Source organism: Notothenia coriiceps, unplaced genomic scaffold (genome assembly GCF_000735185.1).
Source record: "Notothenia coriiceps isolate Sejong01 unplaced genomic scaffold, NC01 NC01_scaffold00035949, whole genome shotgun sequence".
Taxonomy (NCBI): domain Eukaryota; kingdom Metazoa; phylum Chordata; class Actinopteri; order Perciformes; family Nototheniidae; genus Notothenia; species Notothenia coriiceps.
In genome coordinates, this window is record NW_011368650.1 from 246,984 (window position 1) to 264,007 (window position 17,024).

At 40.0% G+C, this 17,024-nt stretch overlaps 2 protein-coding genes across 4 annotated transcripts; one reads left to right on the top strand and one right to left on the bottom strand.

The window, feature by feature from the left end:
* Positions 1-746: 746 nt before the first annotated feature.
* On the bottom strand, positions 747-13,017 carry sona (SON DNA and RNA binding protein a). 3 transcript variants are annotated; one of them, XM_010791881.1, is made up of 11 exons: positions 12,679-12,865; positions 11,030-11,131; positions 10,810-10,906; positions 7,581-7,788; positions 7,242-7,318; positions 5,399-7,159; positions 4,678-5,026; positions 3,912-4,423; positions 3,264-3,742; positions 2,993-3,085; positions 747-2,788 (listed from the first exon to the last, which is right to left on the bottom strand). In XM_010791881.1, the coding sequence occupies exons 3-10, from the start codon at positions 10,835-10,837 to the stop codon at positions 3,011-3,013; spliced, it is 3,489 nt and encodes a 1,162-aa protein (XP_010790183.1). In that variant the 5' UTR covers positions 10,838-10,906; positions 11,030-11,131; positions 12,679-12,865; the 3' UTR covers positions 747-2,788; positions 2,993-3,010. The 3 variants fall into 3 exon arrangements, with proteins under 3 accessions (XP_010790183.1, XP_010790182.1, XP_010790184.1); XM_010791880.1 differs by lacking the exon at positions 11,030-11,131 and having other exon boundaries at positions 12,679-13,017; XM_010791882.1 differs by lacking the exons at positions 11,030-11,131; positions 12,679-12,865 and adding an exon at positions 12,476-12,551.
* A 230-nt stretch (positions 13,018-13,247) lies between these two features.
* Positions 13,248-16,532, top strand: ercc1 (excision repair cross-complementation group 1). The gene is made up of 9 exons (XM_010791886.1): positions 13,248-13,429; positions 13,627-14,067; positions 14,321-14,424; positions 14,612-14,711; positions 15,118-15,194; positions 15,551-15,650; positions 15,836-15,907; positions 16,057-16,125; positions 16,218-16,532. Exons 1-9 carry the CDS (start codon positions 13,370-13,372, stop codon positions 16,278-16,280), a joined length of 1,086 nt encoding a protein of 361 aa, XP_010790188.1. The 5' UTR covers positions 13,248-13,369; the 3' UTR covers positions 16,281-16,532.
* Positions 16,533-17,024: the final 492 nt, after the last annotated feature.

Here is a 17,024-nt window from a genome sequence, read left to right on the forward strand (position 1 = left end):
AGACGTTCTGGCTCCAACATTTTCTGAAAGGATTTTCTACTTATCCCAGCACACAGAAAATTAGATGCTGGCATCAGTCCACTTCAAACACTCATATAAAAACATGTATTTATATGTATCTATCTTCTCTTTCTTTCAGCGAGGCCAACACACAAACTGCCCACGCGCAAGCAGTCTTGCAAATCAATAAATTGTACAGTCAGGTTGTGCTGTTGGGCTCCATCTCCGCTGTGAAGGCTTTCAATTATAGAACTGAAAGCTGCTCGCTCACTGCTGAGCAATGCATAACCGGGCCAATGTCACTGCACTTTACATTTATTCTATGACCCCATTCACACCTGGCAGCGCAGTCTAATTTTAAACCAAGGAAACTCATGCACTGTGACACACAATCTACTTTACACCTCCATGTGGATTGAGAATTATTAACAGTTTGATCATGAAATGGACTCGTCATTGAAAGAGTTTGGAGAAGTAACTTATGTTGTCAGCGAGCTCAGCTAGTTATTTTGATTAAGATAATTTAGAAATGTGTGTTCATTGGCAGGTCATTTGGAAAAACAGCTCTCATAAAAATGGGGTGAGATTTTTGATAAACATTTTAGCTTTAACAGATAAAAAGCTTAATATTCTTAGACTTGATTTGATTGAAAAACTGTTTTAAAAAAGTCTTTCTGGCTCCAAGTGATATTCAGTCTTATATGATAAGACTGACTAAGTGAACACAGCATACACATGTCTATACAGATCATTGAGGTTTTTAATAATCATCAACACATATGTACAATGCAGGCAATGTCGTATTCAAATGAACCCCCCCGCCAAAAAAAAGAATCCTAAAATGCGTTTTATTCTTATGTTCGGTCCTAAAATAGCTAAAGATTACCTCAGGGAATCAATTCAACAGCTCAAAAACGATTTTGGTACAGTCAGTAAAGTTACAGTTTGACAAAAAAGTAATACAGATTATCTACCACAGTTTACCAGCCCTGGGCGTGGGAGGTCCACACAGAAGAATAATAAAGAATTATTTCCCTCTCCAATGAAAATGAGTGGAAGATTCTTTAAAACTTAATCCCTGACATTTTTCCCAAAAGCGCCTAGTTTGTCTTTGTTCTTCAGGTATCTGATGGGACAAAAGCATTTTGTGAAACATGGACCCAGTTCACCCCGATGCAGAAGATCTACTAGAAGCCAGTCAAAAACATTCAGAAGTAAAGCAGATATTAAATGAGTTTGAGGTGTCAATAAAAACGGCTGGTAAGGGGAGATTCTCATTATGTTTGCACATTGAAAATCTTCTTTTTTCTTTCAAAAAGCATTGAGACAAATAACCTGATTGTCTAATACATAAGGAATTTAAACAATGGTTCAGTTTGGGATAGGCTCAACTACATACATTCAACTCTATAACCCCAGATGCAGGAATTACAATGTGTGCCTGTTTAAAAAGCCACTGATATTAACCATGTTTTAATTATAAAACATAGCCTATTGTTTATCATTTATTAAATCACTGTGTGAACTAGAAAGGGAAAAAAAGTGTAAGGGAAGTGCCATTTAACCCATCTGGTTTCTCGTCAGAAAACAAGACATTGTCTAGTCAATCTAATCTTAGTTGTGATCTTGATTTGGGATTAATTGGAGGTTCGGTTCTGTTGGCAAAGTCCAAATATCTGGGATCTCCAAGACCACTATCAAGCAGCATTGCTTTCAAATCAAAACCAGATAACAAATGACAGAAATACAGACCTTTCAAATGTTTGCCCTTGACTAAAGGTCGTTAAAACGCTATCATGGCATCTTTTTGTGCATCTTAAATCATGTCATATATAATATTGCTGTGCAAAAATACACAACACTGCATGTTAGGAAATTGTTGTTACAAGTGGCAGATGAAATGTCCATTTGAATATACAGCAAACCATTTTTCTAAGTAAAAAACAATACCAACAAAGCCCAAATGAAACACTCAAGAGATCAAAGATTAGGTTGTTGCCATTAAAAATAGAGGAAACGAAAATCACACCCAGGGCAGTGCAAACCGAATCAATTCTGTGTTGTAAATGAAGATGATGAATTCAAATCTTCTTTACAGCCAATAAATTCAATTGTTCCATTCCTTCAAAAATAATCAGATCCGACGCCCTGTACAAGGATTCACAACATGTTGTCAATCTGTTGGCCTGGAGACTCAGGCTTTTGAAAACACATGTGGGGATCTAGCAACACTTCCTCTGCATTATTCTGTTATAAAACCAGCGACTAGAGATAGCTGAGGGGAATGCAGAAGAACAAGGAAGCAGTCCCCACTGAACACAATTATTTAAGAAAGCATAAAAGTAAAATACATTTAGAGAAACTAATCTTATACAAAAACACTTGCGCCACTAGTTAGTTTGGTTTGTTTCCCCTTTAGTTAGTGACCGCTTAAATGAGCAGCAACACTGAGGTGGTGAAAGTCACTATATACACAAACAGGACTAACAATTCACACATACAGACTCACTATGCAGTCATACAACATGTCAGTGTGTCCAGTTAACTCAGTGGTCTCACAGATGAGTCTGGGTCTTTCTCTCTCACACAAGCGGAAACAAACTGGGGATCTGGGTGGGGCAGTGGCTGGTGACGGCGCGCCTATATTGTAATTGTGACAACATGGGTACTTTTCTTCTTCTTGGTGTATGAGGCTCAGTCAGGGCAGCTGGCTGCCAATGAGAACTGTTTGAAGGTAAGTCGTCCTTTATAAGCATTTGTTATATTTTCCTTCGGTCGAGGGTACTGGCTGTGTGCAGACAATGAGAAAGAAAGGGTCAAGTTAGGTCACCATTTAATGTCTTCATAGAACATTTTATTTCCTTATAACTAAAACGTGTCTATTTAATATGCAGAGCACAAGTGATTATAAAAATGACCAAAATGGATTGAATAGAATACAAAGACAAGGTCACAGGCAAAGAACTGGAAGAATTCACTTTGAAAATGTTACCTTGAAAGCTTTGCGGTTTTAGCTTTCGTCATCCGAGACATGGGGTCTAGCAATGGCCATCTCCTCCTTGCTGTTTGCAATCATCTTACACTTCTACAAAATCACACACAAAAAAAATCAGTTACTCTTACTTAACACAACTGTGCAATTAAACAACCAAAAATAACAGACCCACAGGACTTCCTTCAATATTCTTTCATGTGAATATTATTACTACAAAAGTATAATCAATCAGTGTTCAATAATAAACACAAATACAGCCCCCACTCACCTCAGTAAGCTCCTTGATGGTGTGAATGTTAGCTTGCTGAGTGACCTTCCTCTTTGCTTCCACAATGTGGTCCATGTTAAGGGTTGGTTGTGGAGGGGCAAGACATGGGGGAGGCTTGTTAGTGATGGTAGGGAGCGGGGCAAGGGGAGGCATAGCTGCCAGGGCACCCATATTGGTCAAGGCAGCGGTCATAGTAGCTGCTGTCATGCTTGCCATAGCGGCAGACATGGTGATGTTTGACATGTTGGGCATTCCATGCATATTGGGTATCCCCATCTGACCCATGTTTGACATATTGGACATTCCCATGCCCATTGAGAGAGGTAAGGGTAGCGGTAAGGAGAGGGGGGTGGGAGATGGAGTGGGTAGAGGAAGCTGGAGGATGGCTTTCGGCCGAAGACTCTCAGGAATGGGCACCCCCGCCTTAGCACACATGGCAGCAGCATTAGCTTTGGCTATCTCCAGTAATTGATCCTTATCTAAAAGAAAGAGAGGAGGGGGTAATGCAAAATGTTATAGATAAGTAAAATAAATAGAGTTAAGCATACAAGCAGTGTAAACCTTTAGAAATATTGTACAAAAATTGGACCATGAATAAATGATAAATGTAATGTGTGATTCTCATAGATACTATTAAAAGTTATTTACCCAGGTCAGTGAGGCGTGGAGGAGTCTTGCTGGTGCTGCGTCGTGTACGGGACCCTGAGCGGCGCTGCTTGCGGAGAATTAGAACTGGAGAGTGGCTGGGTTCCCTTTTCCACCTGTCTCGCCTATCAAATGAACGACTTCGAAACACCGGGCGCCTCCCTCGGCCCCTCGACCTAGACCTTCTTCTGCGATCAGAAGAGCGAGACCTTGAACGCCTGCTTCTGTCCACCGACCTTTTCCTCCGGCCTGTGGAGCGGCTCTTGGATCGCTTGCTTCTGTCTGCGGACTTGGACCTCCTTCTCCCACGGGCATTGGGTGAGCGGGAACGCCGCTTTCTGGTTGGCGATCGAGACTTGGAGCGGCGAATTCTGGTCCGTGTCTTGGAGTGTGATTGCTTGCGCCGCCCGGTAGAGCGTGACCTCCGCCGCCGAGTGGGACTCCGAGACTTGGAACGCCGTTTCTTTCTTTCTGACGGAGAGACAGAATCTCTTTTCCTAACAGGAGACTTGGACCTGAGAACACGGGAATGATAAGACTGATAAGTAATTAAGCATATGCATCATCTGAACCTTTTAATTACATCTACAAAGTTGGCTTAGCATTGGGTCTGCAATAAGATGCCTTTCCAATATAATTTTATAAGGTCTTTAAACAATAATTACTAAGCTCTAGAAAGATATTACATATTGATCTCTTTAAGAACTCAAGAGAACTTGGATTTGATATATGGGACGGGCACATATAAACATTCACACACACAACAAACCTAGACTGCCTCCTTCGGGATTTAGACTTGGATGCTGATCGTCGGGGTGAAGAAGTTGAGCGAAGTTTTCTGCAATCCTTAGGTGAGGGTGACTTTTGCTTAACTGGAGAGGAAGAACCCGCTTCTACATCTGAACCTTCTGAAAGCTCGCACACGTCTGCGGCATTGCCGGGTTCTCGAGATCCAGATCTGGACTTGGAAACATCTTGTTCATTGGATGAGCTGGCATCCTCTATCTGTTCCTTGTCGTGGTTCGGAGAAAACATCTGAATTAATTCCTGCAACGCATTTGAGGGACTCTCAGCCTGGGGGATGGAGGCAGCTGCTGAGGGCATTGGTTTCCAAGCACCTACATGGTATATTAAGACATGTTAGAACATTTTAAGGAACCAGAAAAACAAGTAACTGAGGGTATGAGATCCTGCTTTGCAGATATCTATACTTAAATATCTGTTTACACTACCAGTATTAAATAATAATTTACTGATTGGTAAACTGAGCAAACAAAGTGCAAGATGATATCTAGCAATTCTGATTCTCCTAAATCCTGTGGGATCAAGTCAAATGAACATGCAAATAACATGTGCCTCTTCCTGCAGAATAGAAGTGAATTTAACTTTTTTTTACAACAGTAGGCTCACACTCTTGGTAACCAAGTGAAGAGCAATTTTAGGAACAACGTCAATTTTCATTTTAAACAAAGCAAGGAAAAGACTCTGACCTGCTGTGGCAGAAAATCCTTCAGTTTCTGTCTGCTCTGACTCAGGAGAGGAAGGCTTTATCTCTTTGACAGGAGAGGAAGATGCAGATCTGGCTGGTGAGTTGTCAGACCCCCCATTACTGGACTTAGACCTGGACCTAGATCTGCTCAAGTCTGCTGAGGCGGATTTAGACGTTGACCTTCTTCCACCCTTCCTAGGAGATTTGGACTTATTCTTGATAGGTACTGGTGAGCTTGACTTTGACTGATGCCTTCGAGACAACGAGCGAGATTTGGAGCGCTTGCCAGACCTTGGTGGTGAACGATTTCTCCTGGCAGGGGAACGGGAGCGCCTCCGAGAGGGAGGTGTTTGGGATTTGGTCTGTTTGCGGGGACTCTTGGATCTTGAACGTCGACCGGGCTTAAGGACTACAACGGATCTTGACCGAGCGCGCTTGCTTTTGCGGGTCGAACGGGAGCGTGATCGGCGGGTTCTAGGGGGTGGTGACCTCTTTCGCCGAGATAAGGATCGACTTTTCGAGCGCCTACCTCCTGCACGTCTTCCCGGTGAACGTGTTCTGGAGCGACGAACAGGGCGTCTTGATCTAGAAGTTGACCGACGAGTTCTCGTGACGGAACGCGACTTTGAACGTCTGCCAACTGCACCACCTCGCCTAGGTGAGCGGGCCCTGGAGTGCCTTGCTCCACGGGAACGTGACTCGGACCTCTGATTTCTCTTTGGAGATCGGGATAGAGAGGGGGACCTGCGCCCACCCCGTTTAGGGGATCGGGACACCTTTCTTTTAGGTGAGTGAGAACTTCTGCGTCGCTTTGGAGAAACAGACAATGAACTCCTCCGACGTTTAGGGGACTTGGACTTCCTTGGAGATTTTGACACCTTCTTTTTCGGGGTGACGGAGCGAGAGGTAGACCGGGACTGGCGGGCTGCTCTCTTGGGAGAGATTGACTTCCTCTTAGATTTAGGGGACTGAGATTGGGACGGCTGCCGAGTCTTTAGAGGAGTTATGGACCGTTTTTCCTTAGAGGTTGATCTGGAATGAGTTCTTGACCTTTCTTTCATTGCAGTCGCTGCTGCTGTTGTTTGCCCATCAGCCTGCTCCCTAATAGGAGTAGGTGTTGGTGAACGACTATGACCTGACCCCAACCTCTTAATATCTAGGTCCCTGGAAGGAGAAGGAGACCTAGAGGAAATGCCATCCCTGTCCCTTGTCTTCTGAACTGAGTTGGACTGCTCTTTCGGGCTTGGGTCATCTCTTGGAGTGGCACCTTCCTGTTTAGGGATAATGTCAGGAAGTTCATGTGCATGGCTGAATGTACCATCAGCATGACTACCCTCGATCTTAACCTGAACAGTCGCTGTCTGGGTAATATCATCGTGGCATGCGGAGGGTGACCGTACACTCATATCTGATATATTGTTGCTCGAGTCCTTCCCTGCCGATGGGGACACATCCATCCCTGATAACTCCTCTTTCTTCACTCCAATTGATTCAGGTTTTTCCCCTCGTTTGCTTTTTGAAACCAGTTTGGCCATTGGTTCTTGCAGGTCAGATGCTGTAGCTGGAGAGTATTTAACATCAGCAGCAACTTTCTCTCCTTCACCTTCAGACTCAGAGCCTGAAGCTGAGCTGCTTTCAGATGGGGATCGAGATGGGGATTTTTTCTCCTGCTTTTCATCCTTCCTTCTCTTCTTTTTCTTCTTTTTTGCAGCATGTCTTTTGTGTTTCTTGGATTTTGCATCTCCCTCCATGTCTGCACGTGCTACAAGAACATTTTTATTTTTTATAAAAAATATTATGAAAAAACAAAAATAATTGAATGAGGTTGTGTCAAGGACTCCTACCTGTAATTACATCCTTTTTGCCCTCCTCCTTTAGCCCATCTTGGCCTCCAACTCCTGCAGCTGCTGCTATTCTGGCACTGCAAAAACAAAGAAAATGAAACGTTTTATGGTTTTCTTAGTTGTTAATTATAAAAATGCTTATCACAAATTAATAGGATTCTACTTTATAGTTTTGGGATCTAAAAATCTTATTTAGGCAAAAAATAACTCCAATGAATGAGATTGGTGGCTTTTCTAAGACAAATCTCCCTAGAAAATACAGGGCATTTTTTTTTTTTTTAAACCATATTCTAGACAATTACACAGAATATAAAACATGTAATATCTTAAATAACAGACCTGGCTCTGGTGTTTCTGAGGGGCTTCTGTGGTAATGTTGGTTCTACATCTGACTCAGCACCAGATTCTGAACTGCTCTCCTTTTCCCCCTTTCTCTTCTTCTTCTTCTTCTTGCTCTTGTGTTTTCTGTGCTTCTTGTTTTTCTTGTGTGGTTGATCATTCCCTTCCTTGGCAATTATGTCGTCTTTCTCCGGGGCCTCATCTTCACCTAGAGACAGGATGGCCAGTATTTCAGATAAATTAGCATTTGGCAAATCCATAACAAGTGCAAAACTTAAAGCAAGATATTTGATTTGTGCTGTGATTAAAATTAGCAATTTAGTTTGGCTCCTTATAAAAAATTGTGTAGATTAAATTATACATTTACCTGTGCAAAATGTTGAAGGTACACAAAGAGCTACATTTATATATTAACGGCTAAGAGACATTTGGCAGATCTCAGTTACACTTTCAACTTGAAAAAACAGCACATGCAGATGGGATACCCATAGCAAGATATGGCACGGTAAACGTTATGTTATATTTGTGTGACTTTTTACTTTATTACGAAGAGTTCCTATAGTTTGTTCTTTGCAGTAATGTTAACATGTTTCCACAACAAAGAACATGCACAGTAGTGTTAATTTCGTCAGCTATTTTTTTAATTTATTTTTAGTCTTAGTCCTTTGTTAAATTTCCTTTTTAGTTTTAGTCATATTTAGTTACCTTCATCCTGTTTTTATTTAGTCAAGTTTTAGTCGACTAAAAGTCTGAGCATTTTAGTCAAAGAAAACTAATTATTTTAGTCTACTTGTTGTCAATGAAAACTGTTTTTTTAGTCATCAGATTATATAGAACATTTCAGTCAAACTAGTCTAGCCAAAACCAATAATTTGTCATTTTAGTATATATAAATAAATAAGATTATATCTTGTCCTTATTTGATGAAAAACACAGGTTGGATGATTAAGAATGCAGCTTTGCAGAGAGTATCTGGTCAGGTTTGCGGTGTTTTTACCAGCTGTGTTATGGCCACATTTCTTCCCTTCTGATGAAACAATGCATTCGCTTTTTTTCTCCGCCTTATTGTAGCGAAAATGGGCCCAAATGTCACATTGTTTCTTTCTCCCAAGCAGTGGTGGCTTTAGACTTTTTCGTTGTCAGTCATTTTGACGGACAGGATCGTAACATTTCCGTCATAATCCATTATTACCCGTCGAGTGCACAATTTATCACTCACTCGCGCTGATGGGGGGGATATTCGGTTAACGCAAGTGCGACCACTGCTCCCAAGCCCTGTTGTTGCCATTTTATTTTCTGTTAAATAAGGTTAGTTAGACCATGAGTTAGACCCGAGTCTTCTTGACAGTTCACAGTGTGCCGCTGCCCGGTGTAATTCAAATGTACCGCCGCACCCAGCACAGACACACAGCTGCTGCCCTGCCGCAGCACCGGAAATGGAACTGCTGGGAGAAAAATGACTATCAGAAATGTAACGTTATCTTTGATAATATTTCGTCTCCTAATTTTTCGTCAACGAAAGTAAAGAGAGATTTTGGCATAGTTTTTATTTAGTAAACTACATTTTCTAGGGGTGCACCGAATGGGAAATTCTTGGCCGAAACCGATACCGAAAATAGGAAACAGTTGGCCGAAAACCGAATGCCGAAAGGCCGAAAATGATTAATAGAAATATGTATACATTTTTTACCAATGTTGTTCAGCTACCTGATTATGGAAAAAGACATGATTATGGCAAAACTTAACTTAAATAATAATCACTATTATGGGTCCATAAAACATTTATTCAGCACTTTTGAATGCATACAGTACATTAATCCAAGTCAAGTGCATTTTCTTTTCTCTGTAGGATAACTACAACAAAGTGCATTCAGAACAAAGCCAAGGTGTTTTAAAACTGCATAAACATCTAGACCAGTAGGCATACAACAAAATAGTGTAAATAAAGACTGTAACAGCCAGGCCTTCAACAACAACAAATGCACCTATAAGTGCATGCATACAAATGTGCAAACTGGATACATCCACATGAATGTAACTATTTACAAATGAAATTACAATTCAATTTCAAGAATCTGTAAATAAGGCTGTCTGTCCTCATAAGCAAAGTAGTAAACATTGTAGAAAGATACATAAAGTGAAAACTGGATACAAAATTCACAATCAATTACAAATTAAATTACAATTTCAAGAATCTGCAAATAAGGTGGTCTGTCCTCATGAGCAATGTAAACAACATTGTATCATTTAGATACCGAAAGTACAATATATTGAACACTGTGCTGCTGTCATTTCCCCCTAATGATAACCTGAGATGGTGAATTATAACTCACAATGAAAATTGTTCAGGAAAGTGGGTATAGAGTAGGCATGTAGAACTAGATAAGCTTATGATAAGCCAGCCTTGTCTACTTATTAAGGAAAAGTGGGAGGTTCTTTTTAATGAACATTAGCTTCTCTGATTTATCAGCCATAAGTCTGTTCCTCTTCTCATCAAGCACATGAGAGGCAGCGCTGAACAGTCTCTCGCTGTCAGTGCTTGTGATTTGATCTTACTCCGCATATTTGTCCGGGTGTTTTGATTTCAAGTGGTGGAGTAATCCCGAAGTGGTGAAAGTCTTTGCAGTTACACCCCCTCGAGAAATGTCAGCTGAACACGTTTTACAAATCGCAATCCGCGCCTCTTTCTCTGATATTTTTAAATATCTCCAAGCGCCAGACATGTTGGCTGTGAGCCAGCCGCGAGCATGGTCGCCGCCGTGCTTGTCGCCGCGTTTTGATTACGTCATCACAACAACACGTTAGCTTACCAACGTAACCCTGTTCTCTGACATTCGGTGATATTTTTTCGGTGCTAGAACCCTTTCGGCCGAAAGGGCCTTTTTAACCATTTTCGGCCGATAATTTTCGGCGGCTGAATATTCGGTGCATCCCTAACATTTTCGTCTCGTCACTTTTCGTCAACGATATTGCATGATGACTTCATTGCAGTTATTGTTTACTGCCGTCGGTGCCGTCTCGTCATCGTCTCGTTTTCGTCATGGAAAAAAAGGTCGTTGACGAACATATTTCGTAATAGTTTTAGTCAACGAAATTAACACTAATGCACAGTAAAGCCTTTCCAACATTGAGGTAAAAAAATACAGCTCAAGCGTTTGGGGGTGGAAGGGTAACTAAAAGAAACTAAAAGAAAATGGGGAAAATATGTAATTGACAATGCATCACTCACCTGAGGGGATGTCCACTGCACATTCCATTGTGCTGCTGCCCCTGGTTTTCTCAAAGGCTCTCTTAATATCACTGCCGTGCTTGACCCTCACTCAGCACTGGAAACAAAAAGGTTTAAAACTTAAGCAAAAGATAATGCAGCTCCAACATAAAAAGATGTATGTAATATATATTCAATAGTCACGTTAGTAAAAAAATACAAGTAACCACATGCTCCTTACATTAACTACTAAAAGGGTTGTTCAGTCTGCTTTAACCACGCCAAGGCAAGCCAAACAGGGACAATATATAGCAGGCAAAGTGGAAGATGAATTAAGACTCTTCTACAAAATAAATAACAAAAACTTAACATTACATCTTCATGAAGGTAGGATTTATCACAGGTCAGTTGTTTTAAACTTCTGTTTTATATGACCCCTTTAGAAGTTCCTTACAAACATTGATATCAACACCATCTAATTAATGTGATATTTAATTTTCAGCCACATACCATTGACCAATAAAACAATTGGCAAAATAGGGAAGCTTGCCTCTGAACACAAAACCCAAACCCTAGTGCTTTTTAATCATACAGTATGTCTCAGCACAAATATCAAAGATCGTAATACAAATGGTAAGATAAAAGATTAGCTGATTAGACTTTGCTTTTGATTTCACGGTTATGTTAACACAGTTTTCAGTTAGTTTCCAGCAAACTATTTCGAGAGATTACAATGTGCGAAACCAATCTTTACAATGCACAAGGATTTGCGGTTACCAAGTCAAAATACATGCCTAAAAAAAAAAAATCCAAACCTACTCCGAAACCACATTCAAAGTTGACTGAGATATCACATAAGATATGTTATTGAATAACATTCATATACTGTTGGCCTTACATCTATTCTCGCGGAGCCGGACCTATCCACAAAGCGCTGTGTCTGCTGAAAGACTATCATGTGAATACGGATAATAATATAATAATTTACTCTTGAAAAAACACATTTTAACGAAAGCCTGCGCGCTTCACTCAAATATGTACGTTAGTTTCCTTTAATATAGAATTAATACATTAGCCCTGCTTAGTTGCGATCAGGTTACGATACAAACATGTGAGAAGCACTGCTACTCACACACAGTAGCGAAGAAGCCACATACTCACAATTCCCTGAAATCACGTAAGATATGTATTTGCAGAATCAAATTACTTAAGTTACATACACAAAAACCGCTACACTCACATTTTAAGTAGCGAACATGTTAGCTTATGTAGCCAAACATCCAGGTGCCGAGCGATACCGCTTCAGTTAATGCTAAAGCTAACGTTAGCCATCAAAGGTAACGTTTAGAAATGCTATGTTACATTTCAAGTAACGTCTGATAACATTAAGTTAGCCCATTTGTTCTCGATACAGTATGTCACAGTGTTTAGTTTAAATCTGAATGATATTACTACTTCGTTTTCTTGGGTCAAAGCTGCACGGATAATGGAAGCAAAAAGAAAAAAGTTTCAAGCAGCAGCAGACACTAACACGTTAGATAACGCTGATCACTGCCGGGCCTTCAAAGCCGTAAGTAGCGTTAACATCCATTCATAGATCAATGCAGCTGGATAAGGATAATAATGGCTGTGAATATGTCTTTATACACTGGTATTCCCTCAAACCTTAATTATATTGCACGCTTACCAAATGGACAAGCTGTTAATAGTACAACATGCTGCCTGCACGCCGCGGCCTAATCGGCGATCCACTCGCTCATCGCCATTACTACGTTAGCATGCTAGTAGCTATTCAACAAGCTAGTGTGCTAGGACTTTTAGCCACCTCTTGTTTCAACAAAGCAAGTTCGCTTGCTCATGAAAGTTGTATATTCTGTATCATATATTTACCCAGGTTGTTTTCGGTAGAAGTAGTTCCTGTGTATAAAATGCAGTACCGCAATGTGTAAAAAACAACAATGGTTGAATATGCTAACCGTTAACGTTAGCCTACAACCTTATCCACCATGATGGAAAAGGTATCCCGAAATGCCATGCTTCGTGGTTTGAATGGCGGCGTCACTCACTGTCGCCCTGACAACTACACGCTCCACGTTAGCTAACTGTAGAAAACGGTGGGCCTATAATGTCTACTTCTTGGTTTTGTCTTGATGTGCGTTATTGTTTATTCTTTTATATAATATACAGTGTCAAGAAAGTATATCCTATACATGGATGTAGCCTATATCTGGTTTTTGATGCACCATTTTGATATTTATATCATCTTTATGTGTTGCTGGTTTTGATACCCTGGTCCAGAAATACACATTATTTAACCAAGATGTATTTCTGATAGTTAAAATGACAAAAATAAACGTGATGAGATGGTTATAGCTTGTGCTAAGTTGTCTAGTCAGTTAATATTTGTGTGCTTTTATTCTGAAGGTATCTGATCGGAAGTGGTAATGTTGTTGTTGCAGCTCCGGTGTCAGTAGTTCTCAAAGCGAGAGGATAGTGGTTTGCGAGAATTGCATGAAATATACTTCAGTGGCATGCTTTAACCTATGGTGTTACCTAACAAACCATTAAGCAGCTAAAAAGCATGAAGAAGAGGTTTAACATCAACCTGGATGACTCTGCTTTCACCAAAGAAAGAACACCGGTCTGTATTTAACTACACTTAACTTTGTACAGCATCTAGAAATTAGCTAGCTAGTTGTTCATCTGTTAAATAACGTTACTTTTAGTACATTCCTTAAATTTTTTAATTGCTAAGCGAGTTAGCCACTCTGTTTTTTGCACGATTCATTCCATAATTCTCGAGCCTCTAACAGGATTTTTCATTTGTTTGTGTTCCAGCCAAAGCCGCAGTTTCAAGCTTCGTCTAAAGGAGGACAAAACAGCTCAGAATCAAATTCATGTTCAACAAATCCTGCCAATGAACCAGTGGACCAGCCTATTTCCTATGCAGATTATGTCGTCCAGAGTAAAAGCTGTGTAGCTGGTCCTCCTCAAAGAGTGGGTCCCTCCAAACTACTCCGGACTGAAGGAGATGGAGACAGCAATCAGAAGCAAAGTGACTCAGATTCAGTACGTTCTGCCCCAGGCTTATGTGAAACAGTTCAGGACCCTGCTAAAGGGACTGAAGATGGATCTGATGGGGTTGAGAATTGCGAGAAGACACAGGTGGATGATGGCACACACCAGGAAGAGGGGAATTGTCAAAGGTCATATCCAAGCCTAAACCTGGGGCCAAAACCAGTGGGGACTGGGAGCAGCATTATTGTCAGTCCCCGGCAGGTATGCATCAACATGTATGTGCCTCTTGGCTCAATGCAACATTATGTATTAGGTTTCTAAATGAAAACAGCAGCTCCTCGTCCATACATTCACCCTCTGCACTCATTCCCATACAGAGTCAAAAGGTTTACTCATAAATCATCAGTTTGTTGATACTGTGCCCATTAGTGTGGAAATATGACTGTTCTCCTGCTTGTTATTTGCTTGCTAAACAGTAAGTATCCCTCTGCATCTTTTTTTGATACCAATTCAGAGGGGAAATCCAATCCTGAAGTTTGTGAGGAGTGTCCCTTGGGAGTTTGGTGAGGCCGTACCAGACTATATCCTGGGCCAAACAACTTGTGCTCTCTTTCTCAGGTGTGTTTTTTTTTACCTCAAGAAGACTGTATGTGTGTGTCTGTATACTGTATGTGAGACTATTAAGAGTTGTTTGTGTAGAGGAGATATTCTTTTTTGAATTTATTGTGCAAAATACAACTTTTTTCATTTAAATGTTCTCTCTTGTTCTGTTTTGCTGAAACACTGATGCTGGGGCATCTTGAAGTCTGAGGTATCACAATCTCAATCCCAACTATATCCACGATCGTCTCAAGCTGCTTGGACAGACTTTCACCCTGCGAGTGTTGCTGGTTCAAGTAGATGTGGTAAGTACAAAGTGGTTTCGTGATCAAAACATTGACAAGTTATAATAATTCAGTCTGAATTTGTTAAGTTACAGCTAAAAGTGCTTTGCTTTGAGAAGAAAAAAGTTCTAACTTGTACTGGGCAATATTGATCTAAAGCTCTCTTGGGTATTTGACTACTTTGCCTCAGTTGAGTACTCCCTGTTCCTTTTGACTCAGTAAAATTATCTAACAGAATGTAATTCTAGTCTAAAGTTTTCAGAGTACTGTATTGAAGGAAATCACACATGTCAAATACTAGATGCTGTATAACAAAGAATAACAGATGTGTTTCAAAAACCTTCTCATTCTTTATACATAAATTCCATTAAAAAAGATTCAAGATTGCATTTGTGTTTTTCTCTCTGACATTGTTTTTTTATTACAGAAAGACCCTCATCATACGTTGAAGGAGCTGGCTCGCATATGCATCATGGCTGACTGCACTCTGATCTTGGCTTGGAGGTACAACCTGCAACAGATTTCTAATAGGACTGAACAGTAACATACATAGAGAAGAGTATAGTTGGAAACAGTTTTAAAATGCTTCTCTCAATAAGAAGATAAAGACTGATATTCTGATGTTTAATGTGTCATGAAATGCAATTTTAAGTTTGTAGGAGGTTCTAAACATTCTTTAAAACTTCATGGATCTAATTTTGTCATTTATAAGATATGTTTTATTATATTTTTTGGTTCGAACCAGGATCAACAGATCTCTATTTAATGTGCCTGCTTCTGTTGAGCAGGCAACACTGTGCCTCATAATACAATTAGAAAAGAATAAATAAACAAAGGTAATATTTGTGTTGTTTTGACAGTCCAGAGGAGGCTGGTCGTTACCTGGAAACCTACAAGTCATATGAAAAGAAACCAGCAGACTTACTGAAGGAGCAAGTTGAAAAAAACTATCTGTCACAGGTGTGTGGATTTAAGTCTTCACGTTAAAGAATGTGTAGTCCATTGCTATTTTTTTGTTGACAATCAAAAAAATACGGAGGACCTTACAGTGTTATGGACTGAACTGGATGCAGCCACGTAGATTGTTGAGGTCAATTCAATACAATTACAGTGGTGCACTTCTGATTTGATTGGTTTGTTTTAAGGTTACTGATTGCCTCACCACTGTGAAGTCCATAAACAAGACCGATGCCATTACCCTACTGTCCACTTTCTCAGTGAGTACCACTTCAGTGAACATTTCTCCTCAAATTGCTGCTACACTACAATCAGTGAATATGTACAGGCATATCCACAGGCTGATTTTATGGAGTACTCTAAATTCATCTTGTCCTTCTGGGATGATGTATTTTGTGATTTCTATCAGTCTGTAGAAGGAATCATCAGTGCATCTAAGGAAGACTTGGTTCTCTGTCCAGGCCTTGGACCCCAAAAAGTGAGTTAAAATACATGTGTGTGGTGGTATAAATATACAGCTGGCATAAGGAACATTTCTAAAAGTACCATGTTGGCATTTTGTGTTTTCAGGCAAGGCGACTCTATGATGTGCTGCATAAGCCCTTCCTCAAGTCAAAGACAAAAGACAGCTGAAACAAAGAGTGTGTGACATGCTCCTGGCAAGAACTCCTTAATGTTGGTTGTTGTGTTGAACAGCAAAAGAAAACACACACATTTCAGAAGACTGAATTAAATAAACACGCTTGATCTACTGAGGTGATGAGATAAAGTGCGAAATATTAAGCTGTTGGAGCTGCACACTGAATATATGCCGAATTAAGTCATGGATTTGTTCAATGTTGGTTCTTTTATTAAATGAAAATAAATATTTTTGTATACTGTTAACTGTGCCTTTTATTATTTCTTAGTTTCTTTGTTCTCAATGAGAAACAACAAGTGTGCTTAAATGTATTTTTTATCCACAAAAAGTAGGGAAAATAAATAATTGTGTATAGTATAAATTGAAATGTAACTTTGGTGGCAGGGTAAGGGCGAGCTCCTATACCTTCCGCTGACTGAAATTAATAACTAAAGTATACATTTGTATTTAAATGACTTAGGTGTTAATACTTTGAAAATTAAGAAGTGCACTAATGCTACTCAAAAAATAATAAAAAAGAGAAAAATAAAAGCAGTAGTAATTCTTTGTGAACCGTTCTCTTATATGTGCGAGAAGAAGAGTGTCAGAGTTTTTAACAATGAAGTGGTTTCTATCCCACCAATCCAGAGCGCATTGCTGCCTTCAGGTGCTCCTCTAAAATTCCGTTTCTATGGTTGGAAGTCACCATGATACGCTTTTACTTTGAAAGCTTCAGATGTTAATTAGCCTGAAGTAAC